Source organism: Panicum virgatum, chromosome 9N, assembly GCF_016808335.1.
Source record: "Panicum virgatum strain AP13 chromosome 9N, P.virgatum_v5, whole genome shotgun sequence".
In the NCBI taxonomy this organism is placed as follows: Eukaryota; Viridiplantae; Streptophyta; class Magnoliopsida; order Poales; family Poaceae; genus Panicum; species Panicum virgatum.
In genome coordinates, this window is record NC_053153.1 from 57486475 (window position 1) to 57511729 (window position 25255).

At 46.6% G+C, this 25255-nt stretch overlaps 1 protein-coding gene, 1 long non-coding RNA gene and 1 pseudogene across 2 annotated transcripts; 2 read left to right on the plus strand and 1 right to left on the minus strand.

The window, feature by feature from the left end:
- The first annotated feature begins 1001 nt into the window (after nt 1–1001).
- LOC120693222 lies at nt 1002–11738 on the plus strand (annotated as a pseudogene).
- A 414-nt stretch (nt 11739–12152) lies between these two features.
- Nucleotides 12153–14719, minus strand: LOC120692926 (peroxidase 70-like). The gene is made up of 4 exons (XM_039976311.1): nt 14376–14719; nt 14097–14294; nt 13567–13732; nt 12153–12702 (listed from the first exon to the last, which is right to left on the minus strand). Exons 1-4 carry the CDS (start codon nt 14634–14636, stop codon nt 12302–12304), a joined length of 1026 nt encoding a protein of 341 aa, XP_039832245.1. The 5' UTR covers nt 14637–14719; the 3' UTR covers nt 12153–12301.
- Nucleotides 14720–15803: 1084 nt separating this feature from the next.
- LOC120692927 lies at nt 15804–17700 on the plus strand. Its single transcript, XR_005682794.1, has 2 exons — nt 15804–16067; nt 16154–17700. It is a non-coding gene; the product is annotated as an uncharacterized LOC120692927 (long non-coding RNA).
- Nucleotides 17701–25255: the final 7555 nt, after the last annotated feature.

A 25255-nucleotide genomic window follows, 5' to 3' on the forward strand; every position in this document is an offset into this window, starting at 1 on the left:
TCTACAATCCATTGAACCAGTGATGCTAGGGTAGTGTTTGGTTCATCTAATTTGCTGCGCAAATCAATTACCGTGCAGACGGATAACTTTGTTTCGTGTTTTCTTCGAGTGCTCCGTAACACGATGCCGTGGAATCGCATCCCGTGTAGTTCGAGGCCTTAACGCTCCATCGTGAGGTGAAATAGATCCCGTCCCGCTTTCTCATTTGCCTGCGCTAGCTCCTCGCAGTTGGCCAATCCCTCATCGCTCGCGCCTGGCACTAGCGAGCACGCGCGGTCTGCTTGGGTAGAGGAAGAAGGGCCTTTGTTGTTTGTCCACTACTCCACTGGATGTTTCCCTTTCCATTACCAGATCAGATGAGCACCAAATAATCGCAGGAATTCGTTACTGTTTTCAGGTCACAGCCTTAATCGATTCCATTACCGTTTGCGTTTACATACGTGGACGTGGTGCGCAAAACTCTATTGCAGCAGGAGAGCAGCAAGGTAAGGCCCATTCTATCAGAAAACTCTATTGCAGCAGGAGAGCAGCAAGGTAAGGCCCATTCTATCAGAAAACCTCTTCGCGGCTACGACGGCCCACGAACCAACTTCTCCCTTTTGCCGCATCTCACGCATCGTCGTCCCTCTCAGCGCGCGCGCATATATATATATATATATATATATATATATATATATATATATATATATATATATATATACACACACACACACACGTATATTTATCTATATAAATACATGCATGAAATTTTATGAGCGTTGAGCTTACAAATCTTAAGATTAAAAAAGTTACCATAAACATCTCACTGTTGATTGCCACATGGTTTGCCACTGGAAGGATAAATTTAATATCTGAAATAAATCTAGAAAATACGAGTACATGTGCCGAGTCGAATACCCAAATACAGATGAATAGATAAATAGATTTCACCATAAGGAATGGTATCAGCTGACTATAAGTTCGCCCATAAGTAATATCAAGAGCTTGGCGTGCTAGTTTCGTCGAAAGTGCAAATGTCCAACGAAACAAGGGTCCAACAATAGTTCAAAGGATCAAAAGCATGTGCTGTTGACCGAGAAATCCCATACAACTTATATCCAACAATCAAAATCCACGGTTATGGTAGCCGCCTCCTGCCTGTCACTTCGTTGGCTCCTACTCGGCGTGAAACGGGTAGGCTACGCTAGCATCACTACTGCATATATCCAAGATACTTACGAGTAGAAGATCATAGATCGTTACCACTAGACGCGCAGCGCAGCGGAAGAAGTCGCGCGTCGATGTAGAGGAAGTAGTCGATCACGTCACACGAACCGAGCTCTTCGTACTTGATCCCAGCAGGCGATCAGCGCAGCAGTCGCAGCAGCGCCTCCACGGAGTCCACACGTACGGGAATGAAACGCCGGGCGTCGGTGTGCTAGCACCGCACGCACAGCAAGGGCGGCGGCCGAGAGAGAGGGAGGGGCGGCGGCTAGGGAGGTGGGCGGCTCACAGGGTGTCTCGCCCCCTAGCCCCTCCCTCGTATATATAGATCGTATTAATGAACTTCTATCTCATATGCCCATTAGTAACCCTAATTCCTCTTGGATCAATATCCTCTTGGGTCTTTAAATCGTATTGTGATGATGGGCTCTTGGGCATATCACCAACAATCTCCCACTTGCACTAGAGACAATCATACAGGCAAGCTTTCCAACATTCCAAACCCCTTAAGTATGTGACCCGTTAGGTTCCTGTGTAGGTGGTCGTGATCGGAAATCATTTTCGAATCACAAGTCAATAGCGGCACCTAGCAGGGCATAGTGACTCACAAATACACATAAAGATCATATGGGCCGAACCTTAGATATACTCATACACCGATCCCTTTGCCACACGATACCAGTCAAGCTCAAGGCGAGATGCGTGCCACCTTTGTGATAGCTCGACCATTCTCTCGATCTAATAGTGAATTCTATTAATAACTAACCTTTAGTCATAATGATTAACTCTTTAATCACTTTGGCATGGCCATGCACTTTCAAATCCAACTATCTCGAGGGGCTAGAGATATCTCTCCTGTTATCTAGGAGGGGCAAATTCCACCTTGATCTGCTCACATCCCATTCCATGTTTCATGACACACCTGTAAGCTATTTTTGTAACTACCCAGTTACGGAGTAGCGTTTAGCAGCCCCAAGATGCACCACTACACACAGTGAGAAACAATGTCGATCTCAGGTCTAAGGATCCAGTAGGTACAACACTCAAGAACAACTGATGGCACATACAAAATAACAATCCCGACATTGTCTTGGAGTGGGTCAATCCAACACCATGTTCACCAACATGTGTCCACATCATTAATCCGATATCTCCATATCCATGATCCGTGAAACATGATCATCAATTAATGCATGTGCTAGTCTCAACGTCGTTGTTGTCCCACATAACGACATAAACTAGGGATAATTTAGAATCATATCATTGTCAACAAAGAGTTTCACGAACAAGTCACGTACTTGATAATCAATGTAAAATAATCATCCATGGAACAAATAATAATTATTCATCATTACACAAACATACTCATGACACAAAAATCTCCCATGCACACTAGAATTACTGATGTAAGTATCTAATACCCATAGATCTCATGTGCGGCTCATGCTTTGGTTGTGGGAGAGGTTTCGTCAACGGATCAGCAACATTTGAATCCATGTGCACCTTGCAAACCTTCACATCACCTCTCTCAACAAAGTTACGGATGAGGTGATACTTCCGCAGTATATGTCTGGACTTCTTAGTTGTTCTAGGCTCCTTTGCTCGTGCAACGGCACCACTATTATCACAATAGAGGTCCACTGGACTGGACGCACTAGGAACAACACCCAAGTCAAAAACAAACTTTCTGATCCAAACAGCTTCTTTTGCAGCTTCGGAAGCTGCAATATACTCGACCTCTGTCGTCGAATCAGCCACCGTATCTTGCTTGGAACTCTTCCAGCTCACTGCCCCACCATTGAGGCAGAAAACAAAACCGGATTGTGATTTGGAGTCATCTTTGTCTGTTTGAAAATTAGCATCGGTGTAACCCTTTACAAGGAGCTCATCTTCGCCTCCAAATATTAGGAACATATTCTTAGTTCTTCTTAAGTACTTAAAGATACTCTTTACAATTGTCCAGTGAGCTTCACCGAAATCTGACTGATACCTGCTCGTAACACTTAGAGCAAAGGAAACATCGGGCGCGTGCAAAGCATAGCATACATGATCGACCCTATGGCTGAAACATAAGGAATCGTACTCATCCTCTTTTGCTCATCAGGTGTCGTAGCACACTGACTCTTGCTTAGAGCAATGCCATGTGACATTGGCAAGAAACCTTTCTTGGAATCTTACATATTGAACCGATTCAATATCTTGTCAATGTACGTGTCTTGGCTTAATATAATTAGCCATTTTGATCTATCTCTATAGATCCTAATACCCAGAATGTAAGCCGCCTCTCCTAAATCCTTTATCGAAAAACTCTTTTTCAATGAGGTTTTAACAGCTTCAAGCATTGGAATATCATTTTCGATCAATAATATGTCATCCACATATAGGACCAGAAACACAAGTGCGCTCCCACTAGCCTTTTTGTAAACACAAGGCTCATCTTCATTCTTGATGAAGCCAAACCCTTTGACTACTTCATCAAAACGAATATTCCAACTCCAAGATGTTTGCTTCAATCCATAGATGGACCTCTGAAGCTTACATATTTTCCCAGCATTTTTAGGATCGACAAAACCTTCAGGCTGTGTCATATACACATCCTCACTTAGATGTCCATTAAGGAAAGCAGTTTTGACATCTATTTGCCATATCTCATAGTCATAATATGCGGCAATTGCTAGGAGAATCCAAACATACTTTAGCATTGCGACGGGCGAAAAGGTTTCCTCATAGTCAACACCTTGAATTTGTCGGAAACCTTTCGCCACCAATCGTGCCGTATAGATGTGAACATTTCCATCCATGTCTAATTTTTTCTTAAAAATCCACTTACAGTCGACAGGTCTTACACTGTCAATCTGATCGACCAAGTTCCAAACTTGATTATCATGCATGGATTTTAACTCGGATTCCATGGCTTCAAGCCATTTGTCGGAGTCGGGTCCCATCATTGCTTCTTTGTAGGTCAAGGGCTCATCATTTTCCATCAATAATACGTGGCGCTCCTCCGTAATAAGGAGGTTGAACTTGTCAGTAGCGCGACGTGCCCTTATAGACCTTCGTGGGGCTGTTGCCTCAACTACGGGTTGTGCAACATCTTGCACATCCCGTGGATCTTCAGTGGGTGCTGAAATAGTTTCGGGTGTTTTCTGAATTTCTTCAAGTTGCACCTTGCTCCCACTAAATCCTTTTGAGAGAAACTCCTTTTTTAAGAAAACACCATTGCGAGCGACAAACACTTTGCCTTCCGCCTTATTGTAAAAATAATATCATTTGGTTTCCCTAGGATACCCCACAAAGAAGCATTTGTCTGACTTTGGAGTGAGCTTATCTGACATCAAACGTTTGACATAAGCCTTACATCCCCAAACTATGAGACAAGATAATCCGGGACGCTTCCCAGTCCATATCTCATATGGTGTCTTCTCAACAGACTTACTTGGAACCCTATTCAGTGTGAACGCAGCAGTTTCAAGAGCATAACCCCAAAATGACAATGGAAGATCAGCTTGGCTCATCATGGACCTAACCATGTCCAACAAGGTTCGGTTCCTCCGTTCGGATACCCCATTCCATTGATGCGTTCCGGGCGGAGTTAGCTGCGGAATAATTCCACATTGCTTCAAATAATCACCAAATTCAAGGCTCAAATATTCTCCTCCACGATCAGATCGCAGAAATTTAATTGTCTTGCCTAATTGATTTTGTACTTCATTCTGAAATTCTTTGAACTTTTCAAACGATTCAGACTTGTGCCTCATTAAGTAGATATAGCCATATCTACTAAAGTCATCAGTGAAAGTAATGAAGTACTAAAAACCACCTCTGGCTATTGAGCTCATTGGTCCACATACATCGATATGTACAAGTCCCAATAAGTCACTCGCCCTTTCACTATGACCAGTGAAAGGCGCTTTGGTCATCTTTCCAAGCAAACAAGACTCACATGTGCCAAATGATTTAAAATCAAATGAGCTTAACAATCCATCTTTATGGAGTTGTTCAATGCGCTTCTCATTTATATGACCAAAGCGACAATGCCAAATAAAAGTGGAATTCAAATCATTTGGTCTAAGCCTCTTAGTATTAATGTTACAGACAGATTTATCCTCAAGATCAAGAACGTATAATCCATTCACCAATGGACAATGAGCATAAAAAATACCATTGCAAAAAATAGAACAACGTTTGTTCTCTATTACAATCTTAAAATCATCAACTTCTTCCAAACATGAAGAACAAATAATGTTCTTGCTCAAAGCAGGAATGCAATAACAATTATTTAATTCCAAAACTAATCCGGAGGGTAGAGACAAGTGGTAGGTGCCGACCGCCAACACCGCAACCTTTGCGCCATTGCCGACACGAACGTCCAACTCGCCTCTTGCAAATCTTCTAGTCTCACTTAGACCCTGCAACGATTTGCAAGTGTGAATCATCAATCCAGTATCAAATACCCATGATTCACTGGAAGATAATGCAATATTAATTTCTATAATATTTATACCTGAAGTGGAAGTCTCACTTCCCTTCTTCTTCTTCTTTTTTTCCAAGTACTTCTTGCAGTTCCTAGACCAATGTCCCTTTTCATGACAGTGGAAGCATTCATCTTCAGAAGTAGGGCCAGATTTGGCCTTAGGTGCTGGCTTTAGCTTAGAGCCCGAGGACTCACCACATGAACTCTTTTCCTTGCCTTTACCTTTGGGATTAGGAGGCGTCTAACGCTTCCTCTTTTTGTTCCCCTTCTGAGTCATCATCACATGATTGAGATTCTTCTTAATGCTCTCTTCTGCTGTATTTAGCATCTCATGCAACTCACTCAATGTTTTATCCAAGCCATTCATCTGAAAGTTCATGATAAAAGGATCATAGCTCGCCGGTAGCGACTGGAGAATAACATCAGTAGCCAAGTCTTGGTGAAGTTCAGAACCAAGTCTGTCCAAAGTCTCAATGTAACCAATCATTTTGATCACATGAGGACTGACTGGGTTATCTTCTTGCAGCTTGCACGCAAACAAGGACTTTGAGATATTGAACCTCTCAGTCCTGGCTTGGTTCTGAAACATCCCACGCAGCCCCTCGATCATGGTGTGAGCATCCGCATGCTCATACTTCTTCTGCAGATCAGGGGACATGGTGGCGAGCATCAGACAGCTGACATCAAGTGAGTCATTGCAGTGCTTCTCATAAGCTCTGCGATCAGCAGCAGTTGCATTGTCAGGGAGATCATCAGGATATGGCTGCTCAAGAACATACTCCTTTTTCTCTTGTCTGAGAACAATTCTCAGGTTGCGGTACCAATCAATAAAGTTTGTTCCATTCAATTTTTCTTTCTCAAGAACAGAACGCAAATTGAAAGCGGAATTGTTACTAGCAGACATGATCTACAACATTAAAGTAAAGCAAGATTTCAGCACTAAGTTTATGTAAAAGACTTTCATTAACTGATTTAACAAAAGACAACCTAATATATCAAAGTCATCTTCCCTCTAATGACATATAATGGTTCAAGATCCATAATCACTAAAATCCTAGTGAGCTTTAGCATCACAGCTAGAAAAGTAGTGATACAGGTAAGCAACAAATTGCTAATCACATCTCTATGCGACTTTTGTTTGTTAGGTGGCATCCAATGCTCCGGCCCCAACCCTATGCCTTAAAGCCCAAAACTGTTTTGATAGCTTTGATGAGTAAACAAATACTATGCTTGTGAATGTCTGACATCCACCCTATACAAAAGTGATAGCTGAGGGTACTCTACTTTGATAAACCTACCACACAACGATCAAAATTTATAGGTGCAGCTATTGGTAAAAGGCATCAGAACTCAACATTTTCTGAGGAAAGCTATTCTATCATGATTAAAACATCCACCATATGTAAAAGCATGAAAGAATAGTATGACAGAAAAATAAACATCACAGACATATAATCATATTATATTGTGAATAGTATGGCCTCTTGCATCACAATGGGCTCCATCGCCATGGCTCCAAGGTGACCTCCATTGCCATCCGTCCTGTCTTGTGGTGATCATCATCGCCATCATGATTGAAGCCTCCTTGAAAAGATACTAAGCTACTACATCTAATAGCTAGTGAAATAATTACATGAGGATTCAAACATCACAAGTCGACATGCAGATCGTTATACAGTAATGGTGCAACCTCAACCCGGTTGTGTTAACTTGCGACACGCAGGCCGCACAAATCATCACAAACATCATCACATGACATTGAGGCCATACCATTCACATCACACCCTGCAAAAACAAGTTAGGCGTACGACGTGTTCTACCAAAGTAGCGCTTAGGAAGCCGCTATAACGAGAAAGCAACGGCGGTCCCTGAAAACCTCACGAAATTACACAGATCGCATCTATGGAATCCCTATGAAATCTCATCAGAGTGATCGCATCACCTCAAATTCGAGCCATTCATAATGCCTCAATTTTCACTAGGTCAATCACATTGACCGTGCAAACTTTGCACTTGAGAAGACTGCATCTACACATGACCTCGATCTGTTGGTCCAATCTGCTGACTTATGCACACAGTTAGTCCCGATGGTGATTCCAGCCGGTAGGGACATGTCGTATGCATAACAGAGAAAGAATACAAACTAATCTTTTGTCACATGCCGCGCAATCAACTCGCTCCAGTTTTAACCCCTTATGACCAATTGATCTAATCAAACCGTACAAAAGTAATAGATCCAATCTACTACAACAACATATCACCTATATGCAAATGATCCAGACCAAAAAATACGCAATATGGCTCTGGTACCACTGTAGGGAAACAGGTAGGCTACGCTAGCATCACTACCGCATATACCCAAGATACTTGCGAGTAGAAGATCATTGATCGTTACCACTAGACGCGCAGCGCAGCGGAAGAAGTCGCCCGTCGATGTAGAGGAAGTAGTCGATCACGTCCCACGAACCGAGCTCCTCGTACTTGATTCCAGCAGCCGATCAGCGCAGCAGTCGCAGCAGCGCCTCGACAGAGTCCACACGTACGGGGATGAAACGTCGGGCGTCGGTGTGCTAGCACCGCACGTACAGCAAGGGCGGCGGCCGAGAGAGAGGGAGGGGCGGTGGCTAGGGAGGTGGGGCGGCTCACAGGGTGTCTCGTCCCCTAGCCCCTCCCTCGTATATATATGTCGTATTAATGAGTTTCTATCTCATATAATTATTAGTAACTCTAATCTCTCTTGGATCAATATCTTCTTGGGCCTTTAAATCGTATTGTGATGATGGGCTCCAATTGGACCTTTAAACGTATTATGATGGGCTCTTGTCGTATCACGTCGGCGCCTCCGCATCCGCGCTCCAGGTGCTCGACGAGATGCCGAAGAGAGCCTTCAGATACGCTGTGGTCAGTCAACCTTGCTTCTTGCTACGGTCGCAAGGATCCGCTATCCTATCACCATTCACCGACCAGCAAGCTCGTTCTGTTCCTCCAACGCCTTGATCTCTGCAGGTCGATGCGTTCACGGACGAGCCGTTCAAGGGCAACTCCGCGGCCGTCTGCCTCCTGGAGGATGGCGCCGGCGACGAAGGAGAGCCTCTGGACGAGCGGTGGATGCAGGCGGTGGCGGCAGAGTTCAACACCCCCATCACCGCGTTCTTGGTCCGTTCCAGTCCCATCGGGGTCGCCGCCGGCGCCGGCGCTGCCCAGTTCCGTATCCGCTGGTTCACTCCGGTTCGTGAGGTGATTTGTTGCCGTCACAAATCTTCCACTTCCTTGCTCTGACTTTGGGGTGACTGGGTGAACTGGAATCAAGCAACATGAGCTGCCGTGTCATGAAACAGAGAAGCGATATGGCATGCGTTCACATACATGCGTAGCTCTGTGACAGCAGTTAGTAGTAGGACTGGCAGAATTGGAATGTATTCTAGAGTAACATTGTGCCTTTTTTTTTATGTTGTCTGATTGTAGGGATGCAAGTGGGTACCCAATGGTGTTTTTTGGGTCAGCTAATTAATTACGATGTGATGCTACTCTAGTTCATTTCTTCTCTCAAACTATTTACGTATAATGCAATTCTAGTTCATTTTATCAACTTTTTGGGTTGACCCAATGACCCAAAAATTATCTAACTTGCATCCCTACTGATTGGTCTAGGAACCGGTATGCGATGCTCCTGTGCGATCCCATTCAATAATTTCTGGATCGAATGTTTTCAATGCATCTAGAATATAGAGGTCATTTTCAGCACTATGGGCGGCCTTTATAAGAGGCTATACAAGAGATGCATATGTTTATTTGCTAATTATTATTTAAAAAATGTTAGTTTCTGACTGATGAGACATGTTATGGAGCTGTAGTGTTAATAAGTACTCTTGCAACTCTTTTTTTTTAGAGTAGTACTCTTGCGACTTCCTTGTAACATTCTGTTTGCCTTGCAACTTTTGATATCCCTCTAGTCTTCATATGTTCTGAAGAGTTTTTTCCCTTGTCATGTATCCCATTAAGACAACAGCATGTGAGACTAACATCCAAAACAATCATAGGTTCTAATAGTTCCATACATGGAGAGCCTGTTTTTATAACAATTTTAGAGAAAACTTACTTTACTTAGTTAATTGTGCAGAGTGAACTCTGTGGGCATGGAACATTAGCTGCTGCACACTACTTGATAGCATCTGGCCTTGTGGAGTGTGATGCTATAGAGTTCGTGGCAAAATCTGAACGTCTAACAGCTAAGAAAGTCACTGTATCGAATGATGCAAGTTCTAAGTTCATGATATAATTGGATTTTCCTGTTATCCCGGTGGCAAGGTGCAATTCTGCAGAGATATTACCAATTCCTGATACTTTAAATGGCGCTTCGGTTATGAATGAACTGCAAACTGGCTCTGCTTTTTCTGATCTCATTGTAATTCCTCTCATCCTCCACTAATTCAATCCCCCATTTTATTTCATAATTAAAAATCTTGTTTCGACTGCAAACCCTCATACTTATGTTTTTTCTTTATTTTCTAATCCTCAGTTGCACTGAATATATTGAAAAACTAAATTTCTCCTTTTCAGGTGGAAGTTAGTTCATATGATGAAGTTGATAATGTTTGTCCTAACATTGCTGAGTTAGTCCAGTGTCCTGGAAGAGGTGTCGCCGTTACAGGGCCAGCTCGTGAAGGATCGATTTATGATTTTGTCACCCGTTTCTTCAGCCCAAAATATGGAATAAATGAGGTAATAATGCAATATGAACATGCGTTGTATCATGCTAATATTGTTATTCGGGGATGTTGCATCTTAGTTTGCAACAAATCTTTCACCTCTCTTCAAAATGAATGTTTGAATTAGGAATCCAGCATCCACAGATTCTGGTCAACTAGTCCCTTCATAACTTTATCATATTGATAATTATATATTTCATGACAAGTTATGACCATATTTTGTTTCGAACATAGAGAGCTGTGTATTGTTGTATTAAAAAAGAAAAGAGGGAATAAAACCCCTTACAAATACACTCCACACACACACACAAGTTGTCAGTTAAAGTTTACATTCGTGCTTTTGACAGACATTAGGACACGGCCTCGACCTATATCACCTATACATCCTGGAAAACGACTCAGTTCTTAGTTCTCACTCAAAATAAGTTACTATGGCATCGAACAACCCTATCTTTTTCTTTAGTTGATTATCGAAGAACCCTCTCTGCTTTGGATCTTATGTAATTGTCACTGATAAAAAGCAAAGTTTCTTTTTTTTCTGATGTCCTGTTTTTTTTTCCATTTTCCTTGGTCAGGATCCTGTATGTGCTAGCGTACACTGTTCCTTGGCTCCTTACTGGGGCAAGAAGCTCGGGAAAGAAAACATGATAGCCCTCATGGTATTGAGGACAAGCTTTTAAAGTAGTCGATACATTGATATCATCCTTCAGATTGGAACTTATCATAATATACACATCTTGTCTATGTGCTGTCACTTGTCAGGCGTCTCCAAGGACTGGTACACTCTATCTGCAATGGGATGAGGAAGCTCATAGAGTCCGAATCAGAGGAGAAGCTGTTACTGTCATGGTTGGCACCCTTCTTGCCTAGAGTCAGTTGCTGCCTGATCATTAGAAAAGAAAAAAAAAACTGTGATTGGGCCCAGGAACGCAAGTACTCTGTTTTGTGGGGGAACATTTGGTTCCCCTGTCCAACTATGAAACCTGAATATTTCAAGGTAAATGGCCTATGCATGCATCATGACGACCAAATGGAAGATAAAAACCTGAAGGTTTTTTATTTCTTTGAAAAAGATGGTAGGAGTTTGCCTAATCTGTTGGGATGGAGAGCAATCAACAAGAAGTACAACTGAGTTCATCAATAACATGGAAGGTTACATGGTTCATAATAGTTTATGTATCTTGGATTTGCCATTTGAGTTACTTGTCTTGCCAAATTGTTTGTTCCTTTGTTCCTGTCCCGTCCTGAATGTATATGTAGATGAACTCTGCAATTTTGGTTAAAACAGAAGAGGCCAGTCATCCAGTGCCCTGGTTTGGCAATTGGACCATAAGCAGCACAATAGCCTTTAACAAAATCTGACAGTCTGAAAAAAAATTGTTGTGGAGTTATCTGGAGACTAATAGTAAGAGAGTTGCCAGGTTTAATGTTGTGGCCTGCACGAAGGCAAGGTGAGCCCTCCATCCCCTGACCCAATACATATGATTCCGTTCCTCAACCAGCAAACTTCTACGAGAAAAGGCATGCAAGAAGACAGAGAGCTTTCGATTTAGGTTTAGGAAATATTGGGGGCGGGAATCAAATGAAATGACTGAAAATTTTGTGCAGACAGGCATGTTACGTGGGCCACCTATAAACTTTTCATAGAAGACAGAGTGCGGCGGTGCTTGGCTTGGGGCCTCCATGGAGAGACGGGGCTTGTGTGCTATAGTTTCGTGAAAAAGTAACTGATGATATATCAGTAGAACGGGCATGATAATATAAAATATGCAGTATATGAATTATAGTTAATAAATAAACAATATGATATACATATATGATCGTATACGCCATTTCAAATTGAATGTACACACACACACACACACACACTATGCCACCCCCACGATCGAGCAATCAATGTGATCGCGAGAGTTGCTTAGTTGTTCACTCTCCGGCAGTTGACCCTGATCTCGCCGTCCGTGCCGGTGAGCGGGCCGATGCTGGCCATCTTGACCATCGCGGCCGCGAAGTCGCTCCCCCACCGGCCGGCGTCGGACGCGTACGCCCGGACCAGGCCGTCCGTCGTCGCGCCGCCGCCGAAGAGCGCCTGGTCGGAGTGCAGCAGCCCCCGCCGGGAGAGCAGGTTCCCGAAGTAGCCGTTGTCGAAGTCGTCCGGCGACGACCCGTCGAGCGGCTCCAGCGCGCCGTCGCCGGCGCCCCCCGCCCGCGCCGGGCAGCTGCCCCGCAGCGACACCGCGAAGGCGGCGTCGATGTCGGTGTCGTTGTAGATCCGGGCCCGGCAGTTCTTGCACTGCGCCCGCCCGACGGTGTGGGCCCCTGCGACGACATATATATGCGTGTGGTGACGACGGCCGGTGAGGCGATCATGGCATGGATGGAGGGACGGAAAGCCTTGCTTGCTGTGTCGCATGCGTGTGCATGATTGCGCCGCGGAAGAAAGCACGCAGCTGGTGGTTGGGCGGTCGCGTGATCGATCGAGATGATCGCGCAGGTACGTGTGGCTAGGGCTTGTAGATAGGTAGGTGACGCGGGCTCGTCCAATGTTGGCAGGTCAGGTTGCGAGCAATGCAAAAAGGTGGTGGTGAGGAGAATAGAGACAACAGCACGACATCGATCACCAGGTTGAATTGGTCGGTGCATACAGATGAACAATGATGCATCATGCATGTATTGGTAGCTAGTGCCATCATGTTTCCGTTGGTATACAATGTATATACTAGCTAGGACACATAACATATAGGATGTGTGCACGTATGTCGCCGTGTGCAGTATAAGAACTTAAGATCATGACGAGATCGAGTGGTGTTCTCTATAGCTTAATTACTGTGAATCTTCAATCTTGATAGCTACCTGACGACAAGGAGGATGCAAGATCTAGTTTGCATTGCTGCCGTGTAGATTTCAATCCTCCCTGTGTTTTTTAGATATTTTTTTCTTACCGGGACATGCCATGTGATCTATCTAGCTACAGAGCTGTAGATGATGATCTGCGTCCATGTCGAATTCAGTCAGTGCGAGCAATGCAAGATCTAGGATGGGACGTGCCATCCGTCATCTTAGCCTGCCTGCTGCGAATCTATCTATACGTGCGTTGCACAATGCAGAAAAAAAGGGAGATCGATAGGATTGCAATCATCTTACAAGCGTAACATGCATGTGCAGATCGTGCGTGTACCGTACCTGAGAGGGCGATCATGTCGGTGGTGCTGAGTCCCTTCTTGGAGAAAGCGTTGATAAGGCCGTTGAGGTTGGCGGTGGGTCCAGGGAGGTCGCTGTTGGCCAGGGACGCGCTCGCCGTGGTCGCGTCCCGCCTGCCCAGGGGAACCGTCCAGGATGGGCCTCCCAGCTGCACCAACAGGCCCGGCGTACAATGAAACCTCCTTTTCCTCTTTGACGTTTTCTTTTATTTTTCACATGTGAGCAAGTAGCTAGCTAGAGACATGCGTCACTGTCCGTTCAATTCCATGATAGGCCACAGCTGACAGATCCATCATGCTCGATCATATTCTCTCACTTGTGTAGTGCAAGTAAAAAAATAAAGAAATTATCTAATAAGCACTGCACCGGGATGCTGCAAGTCAGATAGAGGCGTGCCTTCATTTAACTTATAGCTGATCGATATATACATGCTCTTGCATTGCGTACTAGCAGAAGAGAGGAGGTAGCAGCAGCAGGTAGCCAGGTAGGTAGCTAGCGGCTGCATGGCTTACCTGTTCGACGGAGTCGCGGGCGGCGACGGCGAGGATGTCGGCGCAGGAGACGGTCTGCGGGCACAGCAACTCCAGCAGCATCTTGATGTTGTCGATGACGTCGAAGCCGCGCAGCGACCCCGCGTTCGGCCCCGCCCCCTTCTCGCCGGTGAAGCCCGCCGTCGTGTCGTCGTCCAGCAGCACCGACGCGTCGCAGCCCTGCCGGCCGGGCATATATATGCGGTCAAGGAGATGATCGGTGGAGTTATGTATATATGATGGCTCTTCATCGATCATTACCTGCACGAAGCAGTCGTGGAAGTGGAGCCGGAGGAGGGAGGCCCCCATGCGGCGGTCGAGCAGCACCGCCGTCGCCACGGCGGACCTGATGGTGAGGAGGGCGGCGGGGCAGGACGCGTCGTAGTAGTCCTCCGACGACAGCTGCGCGCTCGCCACCGTGGCGGCGGCCGCCAGCAGTGTGAGGACCAACAAGACCGCCGGCACGCGGCGAGGGAGAGGCCGGGAGCGGTGGTGGTGCTTGCGGGAAGCTGGAGGAGCCATGTCGTCGTCGCAGTAAAAGTGGCGCCACGTACGCTCTCACCGTCCAGTCCTGGTTTGGAACTAGCCTGCAGTGCAGTGCAGTGTAATGCCATAGACAACATATTTATAGGCAAGAGGGTGCACAGACAGAGACTGTCAGCCCCTTAACAATGCATGACACCATATCCATACGCCACCCCCTCTTGTTGAAAAAACAGAGCATCAGCTAGATTTGTTCATGACATTATATATTATACTACTGCTATTCTTCAGATGGTATATTGAACTTATGTAGGTTAAAAACAATGATCAATGATGAATACAGGGACTAAGTCCAAGAATTTTTTTTGTATTGGATAATGGCAGAGACTACTGGTCTCGCACCAGAATATATACACACAGCCATAGGAAAAGGGAAATAGATTTGTTTGCTTAACTTACGTCGGAAACGGTTCCTCTGTAGTATTGCAGGGACTCACTCCCACTTACGTCGTTCTTGGGTGCACTATTATTTTTTGCATTAAAGCCACGTAAGTACCACAATCAACTTCATGTACAAGTCAGAGGTACAAGTATACCGGGAATAATGGTTAACATGCTCAAAAACAATTAACCTTCTAAAATGAATTCAAGTCTATCAGCTTCATAAAAGCATATCAGCGAAAAATTTTGGGTCATTTGTAAAACTGCCCTTATTTTGAAATACAACTACATTTTTACCTCTGTTGTTTTAACTTTGTATGATTGCCCCTATTTTTTGTCTTCCAATTGCATGGTTACCCCTAAAAACATGCAAAACAGGAGCATTCTTGCAATAAAATAGAGTCGACCATACAACTGGAAGACTAAAAATAGGGCAAACATGCAATGTTAAAAAAACAGGAGTAAGTGTGTAGTTGGACTTCAAAGCAAAGGCAGCTTTGCAATTTGTCCAAAACTTTTCCATTCCGATGATGTGCTAAAAACTCTGCATGAAACCTGCACGACTTTGACGGGTGTGGTTGCTACATACTCCCTCCGTCCCAAAATACATATCACCCTAGCATTTAAATTTTGTCCTAAAAAATATGTCACCCTACCTTTTGGACAATGGTATGGACCCACAAATGATGCAAAATCCATCTACAAAGCCCCGTGATTTCCGCCCTCCACCCCATCCGTTCCAACTACCATAATCAATTCGTTTCGCGTCCCCTTCCGGCCGTCGGCGCGCACCTCTGCCACTAGCACTGCCGCTTGCATTCCCCTGCACCCCCGCCGCCGAAATCGCCATCGCGTGTGCGCCCCAGCGCCGCTGCTGCGGCCGCACGTGCGCCGCGGCCCTGCGTGGGTGCCGCTCTGTGCGCGGCGCCGTTAGCCCCGGTGCGCCGTCCGAGCCACCGCTGACGCAAGACCCAACGATGGGTGGTGTCCGCATGCAGCCATGCAGATATCCATAATTGATTGATTACGGTGATTATGGCGCGTGGGATCTGCTTTTGCATGCAGTGGCTGCATGGTCATTATACTCCTTCACTAATCTGTCTGAAATTTTCTAGGGTGACATGTATTTTGGGGGAGGGAGTACGTGCTACTGAGCCACCACAAAGGAGGTAGCTAGCTAACGTGTTGGCAACTAACAGGTTCCTAAAACGTCATGCATTACAACCAAACAAAGAGGACGAATCAAGTGCCAGCTCCATGACAGGAGGCCCCCGCGATTCACCTGGCGGGCGCGGCCGCAAGAGGTGCCAGGGGGAGCTCGCCTCGGGACGGGCGGTGGCGGAGCTGGCGACTCCGGTGAGGCCGGATCCGGTGGTCGCGGTGGAGCGCGAGGAGGCGCGGGGTGGCTGCTATTGGGGCGCAGAGCCCGACATCGGGGACGATGCTGGGGGCGGCCGGCGGTGCTGAGGCTCGGCAGCAGGCTGGGCGCGGGTCCGTGAGGGCGCCGGCGCTCCGGATCTGGCCTCCCGTGGCCTGGCGGCGGGATCGGCGCTCCGGTTCTCGCCTGCAGTCGGTGCTGCCCTTGCGGATCTGGTCGGGGTCCGTCCGCCGGCAGGTGGCCAGACGCCGAGGCTAGGGGCCGGTGCCCCGGTGGCCGGGGCTGGCGCCCTCAACGCAAGGGGTGGTGCCCTTGGTGGTGGGGCGCGCGCCCATGGCTGCGGTCAGGACGTCGTCGGCGACTACTGCAGGTGCTTGTACCGGCGGCGGCAGTCGGCGTCGGTCTGTGCAGCGGTGTCACGCGAGCGGTGGAGGCAGGTCCGGCCCCCATGTGCGGCCTGCTCGGAGGGGGTGGCGGTCGACGCAGCTGTGCGGCTGCCACGTGCAGCTGGCGCGTCGTTGCTCTCTGATGAAGCCTTCATGGGGCGGCGGGGCAGTGGCGTTTGAAGGTGTTGGACGGCAAGGGGTCCGGCTTCTTGGCTCGGCATTGGCGCTAGTGGGGTCTTGGACGAAAGTCTTTGGGCGCCGTTTTCCCTGCTGGGGCGTCCGTGTATCCCCCTAGTGCCGATGTCCATGGGTGAAAACCCAGTCCATTGTGAACGTGCGGCGGCGGCGGCATTGTTGTCGTTCCCTTGTTGAAGGCGTTGCATTTGGACTTCGTCGTGGCTTCGAAGTCTCCTGTGTGGATGCTCTTGTTTCTCGGCGTCCGGTCGACGTGTGGTGGCGCGTTTTGCAACGTGAAGTTGGAGCTGCTGCGTAGGGGACGCGGCCCGGCAACGATGACGCGCGGCAACCCCTCCTCCGCCGTAGTCTGGGTCTCCGCTGGGGGTCTTCATCTGCTTGGGTGAGGCGTGGGTTTTGACCGGAAGTCGGAGCTGCTCTTCACTTGAGCTTGGCAAAGATAATCGGTTGTGGCCGCTTGCTTCGGAACCATCAGTATGTGGCTCGTGGGTGGTCTGCCACAGGAAGTCGGAGCTGCTGGCGGCTTTGCTTCCATGCTCGGCAATGATGACCTATGGCAATGTGTCGTGTTTGTGCTCAACAGCGTCGTGTGGGTTGGTTAGCTTTCGTAAGTCCTTTGGCTTCCTGTTGTGCTAACTTTTCTTGTAAATATTTTTCTATTGTCTTAATTGAGGCAGAGCTCCTGCCTTATGTTAAAAAAAAAGGTGCCACCTCCATAAGTTGATTCCTAGACTGGCACGAGGCCTCACATTTTTCTAGATTTATTTTAAAATTTAATTAGCGTTATTCTTTCAGTAGTAGGTGATGTGCTCGTCAATAGCGAGACATCTATGGTGACTTTTATCAATATTGAGGATCTGCCGACTCAGTCTCTCAAAGATACTCATAGATGTGGGTTGTGTGCGTGTGTTTATAGAGATGAGTGTCCGTACATATATATACGAGCACGTGCGTCCGTACAGTGTTTCGAAAAAAATGTATGGAAGAATTAGCGCGGCTGCATCATCTCTAAAAGCAGCTCCAGTGCTACAGTCGAATTGAACTAGCAGAGGTTGATGACCTGGTTACGATTTGGATGCTGCAGTGCAAAATCGCTTTCAAGAGACCCACAACAATAATAATAATAAAGTACACAAAGAAATGCAGCGCTTTCTTCCCTCACCATCTCTTCCCTCTGTCTTTTAACTTCATGGGACCCACTTTGCTCTCTTCCCTCTGTCTTTTAACTTCATGGGACCTGCTTTCGTGGTTCACAGTTCGACCGAAAACTCGATTCGATTTATTTTCTGATACTACAAGTCGAATCTTACTTTGTGCTCAGTTCGGTTTACGTCGGTCACAATTCGATTTTCAACCGCACTAGAGCTGCTCTAGGTACACTTATTATGGCACTGATTTTAGTTTGCCTGTCATTTCCCGTCATCTTTAATTTAGTTTGCGAACTAAAATGGAAACCTGTGTAAGAGATTAAAGTCTTAAAGATGACAGGAAATGGAAGGATCAGGCAAACTAAAAATAAGATGATGCATAGAGATTATAAAGTCTTAAAGATGACAGGAAATGGAAGGATCACTCAAACTAAAAATAAGGTGCATGGAGGAGAGGAGGAATATAATGGCTCCATCTCATTGCCGTTCTGCATTTGGAAAAAAACCACCCATGCATCGCACGGAAAAAGGGTTCTGTTGGGTAGGGGAGGGAAGGTTGAGTGTTGCCGATTGCCGTGGTGGCCGCATAGAGTACTATTGCATTTGCATATAAGTCCTGCGCCTCAATAAATACACCCAGCAAGTGCACATGCACGAGCAGCCACCAAGAGGAAGAAGAAGACGAGGATGGATGGATGGATCACATTCCCCCTCTAAAGTACACATGCGATCGAGCTGTTCGTTGTTAGTTGGGATTCAATAATGCAAGTCGCTTCGGCCTGAAGCTATACTGCTAATCTGCTACAGTACTTGTGTATGTGTGAGAAATCTATATATATCATCGGTCGGTTTCGTGACTACAATCCTAAAGGTTCACCAATCAGTGGGCTGCATTCATTATTTGTTAACGACGCGTCAAATGCTTATTCTCCGCGCGCTCAATCGCGATGCGTCGTGCCGTCGTCCCGGTTAGCTCAGGCATCGCGCTCGGTGGCTGTTCGTTGCATGATCGCCGCCGACGACGACCGAAGCCGACGTTGTCGCGGTCGCGGCCAAACTGGCTCCAGCTGTGATGAGACCCGTGCACGAGCTTGTCGTATCCCTAGGCCGCGGCGGTCGCCGGTGACGTGAACACAAGGAAATCGGTAGAGCAGAGTAGGGGATACTTGGGGAAGGGGAAGGACCAAACCCCCGATCTCGTCTTCTCTTAATTCTCAGCGAATACAAAAAATCTGTTTGACTTGTACACAACATGAGTAGATATACTCAGAGGCCAGACACTGGCCGGTGGCCCGCCACACACCCATGTTTACAACTCACGCTTTGCTTAGCTGGATGGTTCACGCATCTCTTCCACCGTGTCCGCCGCATCGCGCGTGACACTCCCCCCCCCCCCCCCCCGCCAGAGGTGCTGCTTGTCCACAAGCAGGAGATGCCGGAAATCACTGACGGAGCACATGAAAATCTTCCCAAGTTGCCGAATCGACAGGCAGATGAGACCACTTGACACGCACCTGAGGAATTGCAGCATTTCCCTTATTGACCAAGCGACGTTCAAGAATCTTCTCTGGTTGGAGTGTGACCGTGTCGAGGTGGACAATCTTGGTAACAGCTGAGTAAACTGGAGAATAGTTAGCAGTAAATGGTTTCAACTGTGAGACATGAAAGACATCATGGATTTTTGAATCCACAGGTAATGCTAAACGATAAGCCACAGTGCCGATCTTCTCAGTAACAGTATAGGGTCCAAAGTATTTGAAGGCCAGCTTAGGGAACGGACGATTAGCCACTGACGTCTGAGCATAGGGCTGGAGTTTCAGCAGCACTTGCTCACCGACTTGATACTGACGTTCAACTCGGTTTCTGTCAGCATAAGTCTTCATGCGGTGTTGAGCCTTGGCCAAATGTTCCTTCAACATGAGTAGATGGTCTGCACGATTTGTGATCAACTCAGCAACTTGAGGAGAAGCGTCTGAAGCTTCAGGTGGGACAGTAGGCATAGCCGGTTCATGACCGTAGAGTGCCTTGAATGGTGAACAACCAATAGCAGAGTGATACGAGGAGTTATACCATAGTTCTGCTAAAGGTAGCCAAGTTTTCCATTGTTTAGGTTGATCATATATTGCGCAACGTAGAAACATTTCGAGGCACTGATTCACCCGCTCCATTTGCCCGTCAGTTTGTGGGTGATAAGCTGTACTCATCAACAACTGAGTCCCATGCAACTTGAACAGTTCCCGCCAGAATGAACTCAAGAAGATCTTATCACGATCACTGACAATGGTAGTAGGAAACCCATGTAATCGGATGACTTGATCGAGCAGCAACTTGTCAACAGACTGGGCAGTATAGGGATGTTTGAGCGGTAAGAAGTGAGCATACTTGGTCAGTCGATCTACCACCACTAAGATGGCTGAATAACCTTCCACAACAGGCAGTCCTTCCACGAAGTCCATAGACCAATCCTGCCAAGCACCACCAGGTATTGGAAGTGGTTGAAGTAAACCTACTGGGTGCTCATTTGTGTGCTTAGCATGTTGGCATATCTCACATTGTTGAACAAAGCTCTCCACAGCCTGTTTCAGCCCTTTCCAGTAGAAGAACCCTTAACTCGATGATATGTGGCAGTAATCCCAGAATGTCCTCCAATAGGGCTAGCATGAAAAGCTGCAATGATATTGGTTTGCAGGGCAGAATTATTCCCAATCCACAATTTACCTTTGAATCGAATCAGGCCATTATGCAATGAGTATCCCGAAGAATCAGGACTGTGAATAGCAAGCTGGGTGAGTAGTTGTTGAGCCATGGAGTCTGTTCTGTATGAATTGGAGACTTCCTGGAGCCATACTGGTTGAGCCATTGACACAGCCTGAAGTGCCATGAGGTGACCTACACGAGAAAGAGCATCAGCCACTACATTATCCTTGCCCTGTCGATACACCACTTTGAACTGAAGTCCCATCAACCGAGTCATAGCTTTACGCTGCATGTCAGAATGCAGATTCTGCTCAGTAAGATAGGCTAAACTTTTGTGATCAGTCCGGATGAGAAACTCTTGTAGCTGCAAGTATGGACGCCAACGTTCCATAGCCATGATTAGAGCCAAAAACTCTTTCTCATAAATGGACAAGTGTTTGTGGGCAGGCCCTAAAGCTTTACTGAGGAACGCTAAAGGCTGGCCATGTTGGATGAGAACAGCTCCAATACCATCATCACAAGCATCGGTTTCAACAATGAAAGGAGTGGTGAAATCAGGCAAACCCAGCACTAGAGTAGTTACCATGGCCTCCTTGAGTTTGACAAAAGCTTGCTGTGCTGCAGAAGTCCACAAAAATTGTTTGCACTTCAGCAAATTGGTAAGTGGCTTTGCTAGCAGACCATAATGCTTGACAAAACGTCTTCAGTAATCTGTCAAGCCTAAAAATCCCCTGAGCTCTGTAAAATTGGTTGGTGTTGGCCAGTTGTACATAGCACTGGTTTTGGAAGGATCTGTAGCCACCCCATCAGCAGAAATAATGTGGCCCAAATATTCTAGTGTATGCTGAGCAAAGGAGCATTTGCTAGCTTTCAGGTATAGCTGATTGTCCTTTAATTTGTCAAAGACTTGAGTCAGATGATCCAGATGAGACTCCAATGAAAGGCTATAAATGAGAATGTCATCCAAGAACACTAAAACAAACTTTCTCAGAAAAGGACCCAGAATATCATTCATGAGGCACTGAAAAGTAGCTGGAGCATTAGTGAGACCAAAAGACATCACTCTAAACTGATAATGGCCATGATGGGTTTTAAAAGCTGTTTTATATTCATCATTGGGCACCATCCTAATCTGATGATAACCTGCCCTCATATCCAACTTTGTAAAATACTTGACACCAAATAGTTCCTCCAAGATTTCCTCTATGATAGGCATAGGAAATCTGTTCTTGATAGTGAGATCATTGAGTCTTCGATAATCCACACAAAATCTCCAGCTGCCATCCTTCTTTTGTACCAAAAGCACAGGAGAGGCAAAAGAGCTAGAACTGTGAGTGATCAGACCAGCTACCAATAACTCCTTCACTTGCTTCTCAATTTCAGACTTGTGTGTGGGAGAGTACCTGTAAGGCCTAGCATTGACAAGAACAGCCTCAGGGAGTAATGGAATGGCATGATCATGAACTCTGGAAGGAGGAAGAGTAGTGGGAACATGAAACAAATCTGAATAGGTGGCCAGTAATGATTGTACAGCAGGAGGAATCTCTGTATGTGTGACAGAGTCTGAGGCTTCCACCATGGCAAAAGCCCAAACATCATTGCCCTTGCAGCATTTGACCAATTTGTCAGCAGACAATGGAGACAGTTGTAAAGGTGGGGACTGCATTCCCTGAATAGTAACTAGTGTATCTCCCTGCTCAAACTGAATTTGCTTGTTAGTCCAATCATAGGTCATAGGGCTGTGCAATTTAAGCCAATCATATCCCAGTATGCCATCATACACATCCAAATCTAGGACTCTCATATCAGTAGAGATTGTGTGGCCCTGGCACCACCAAGACAAGGAAGGAACCAGTCGATCTGAGATAAGAACCTCCCCATTGGGCAATCTGACTTGTTGTGGATTGGTGGGAATAGTGGATAGCCCAGCTTTGTGCACAAATGCAGAGCTGACAAAGCTGTTGGAACTACCACTATCCAGCAACAATAGAAACACTTTGTTCTGAACTCGTCCACGAATTTGTATGCATTCAGAACCGACTGCAGAAGAAAGAGCATTCAGTGATAACTGACCGAATTCCTGCTGCAAAGAATCTTCAACAGCTAGTTGGTGCAATATTTCATCAGTTAACTGAACATCCAGATCATTCACCACCAAAGCATTGAGCTGAGACTTGGGTCATTTGGGACATTTGTCTGCATGGCCTGGTTCAAACTTTTCAGCACAATAGAAACATAGTCCATGTGCCTTTCTATAGTCCCTTTCGTGTCTTTCTTTCCACAAAGCAGAGGTCTGCAAGTGTTGTTTGCCATCAGACTTCCCACCAAAATTCTGAGGTTTGCCCTAATACACTGATCTCTGTGCTTTATATTTGCCTCTGTCAATCATTTTCTGTTGGATCTTAGCCAGTAGAATGGCCTTGTTAACTTTATCAGGCAGCTGAAGCTGCACAGCAGATTGAATATCCTCTCTCAACCCTTTGATGAATTGAGCCACAAAAAATAATTCACCATAACTAGAATTATGCATGGAGACTTGGAACTGCAAAGACTCAAACTCAGTAACATATTCTTCCACCGTGCCACTTTGTTTTAGCATCAACAAACTCATCTAGGGCGGCTCTATAATCATCTGAACCGAACTGATCTTCGACTGCCTGTACAAACTGTAACCAAGTACCAACCCCCCCATGTTGTAGCTTGTACATTTGAAACCACTGGGCCGCATTATCATCCAGATGTAACGAAGCAGTCGTGACCCACATATACTCAGGAACATTGCAAATATGAAAATAATCCATGCACTTATCACGCCAGATTTAGGATGACGGCCATCAAAACGCGGAAACGAGAGCTTAGGGATGTAATTACGATTCCCCCCCGACTGATCATGATTCGGACGGGCAAAATGAAACTGGGTGCGCTGGTGATTGTTCTCACCTGAAGGACCCTGCTGCGGAGAAGAAAGTTGCCTCGCCGAATCGGAACCCACGAAATCTGAAGTCAACTTAGCAACAGCCTGGCTTGCAGCGTCCACCTTGTGCGTGAGAACCTCTTGTGCTTGTGCATACCCCTGCAACACTTTGGTGTGCTGAATAAACTGAGCACGAATCTGCTGCTGGTCACGACCGATGTCGGTGACGCGCGCGAAGAGAAGATCCAAGCTCTCCATAACCTGATCCCAGTGAGTGTCCTCAGCCTGGATGTGCTCCTCCATCCGACCGAGGATGATTTGGGTCTGCACGGAGGGCTTAGGGGAGCCGTGGTGACCGCACCAGAAACAAAGCTACCACAACTCGAATTGAGGCACCTCAACGAGGCTCGAGCAGGGTTGCTAAGCTGCCGGAGTACAGCAATCACGCCACGGAACCCACGCACAACACCGAATCGTTCGATGCCGCGCCCGTGATGCAGACCACACAGTTCCGCCGCCTCGGTAGATCGATTCCACTACAGACCTAAGCGGCGCGGAAATTTGGGTGGTTGACGGCGCCGGAACGGCTAACCGGCGATTTGCGGTGGCCGCTAGCGACGGTCGTCGGAGAGCGGGGCGGAGGACGCCGGAATCGCGTGATTCACGGCGGAGCAGGTCGAGCGCCGAGGGAATGGGCTGACCAGAACAGAATCGATCGGTGGAGTGGTAGCGACGGCGAGGAATCGCCCGAATCTGATACCAACTGTCGTATCCCTAGGCCGCGGCGGTCGCCGGCGACGTGAACACGAGGAAATCGGTAGAGCAGAGCAGGGGATACTTGGGGAAGGGGAAGGACCCTGACCCCCGGTCTCGTCTTCTCTTAATTCTCAGCGAATACAAAAAATCTATTTGACTTGTACACGTCATGAATAGATATACTCAGAGGCCAGACACTGGCCGGTGGCCCGCCACACACCCATGTTTACAACTCACGCTTTGCTTAGCTGGATGGTTCACGCATCTCTTCCATCGCGCGTGACAGAGCTGGCGGGGTCTCTGTTGACAAGGTACTCCTACGTGATAGATGGACAGCAACGCATCGACAGAAGGAAGGGCGCCATCGATCTGCTGGGGAATCCAAAAACCGCTGCTGCGTGGTGCTACCTTTACGAAGTTAATGGGGCTCCGATTCCAAGATCCACCGATCGATCATTGCACAGTGTATATACAGAACGCCCGTTAATCGCTCGTCTTGATGTACAGGAGCTACTTCATTCCTGCTGTTGACACCAAAGTACTTTTTTTTGCTTCTTGTTAAATCCATATAGCAATTTAAAGAAAAAAAGGATTTGCAATGTAGAAAGGACTTGCAGCGTCACTTTGTCATGCGAATTTTGACGTGTGTGTAGGTGTCACCACTTCTTAGAATGATCAACTGATGTGAAATGTGCCTTGTTAGGTTCATGGATTTATCTATAAATAAATAGTTGTGGAAGAAC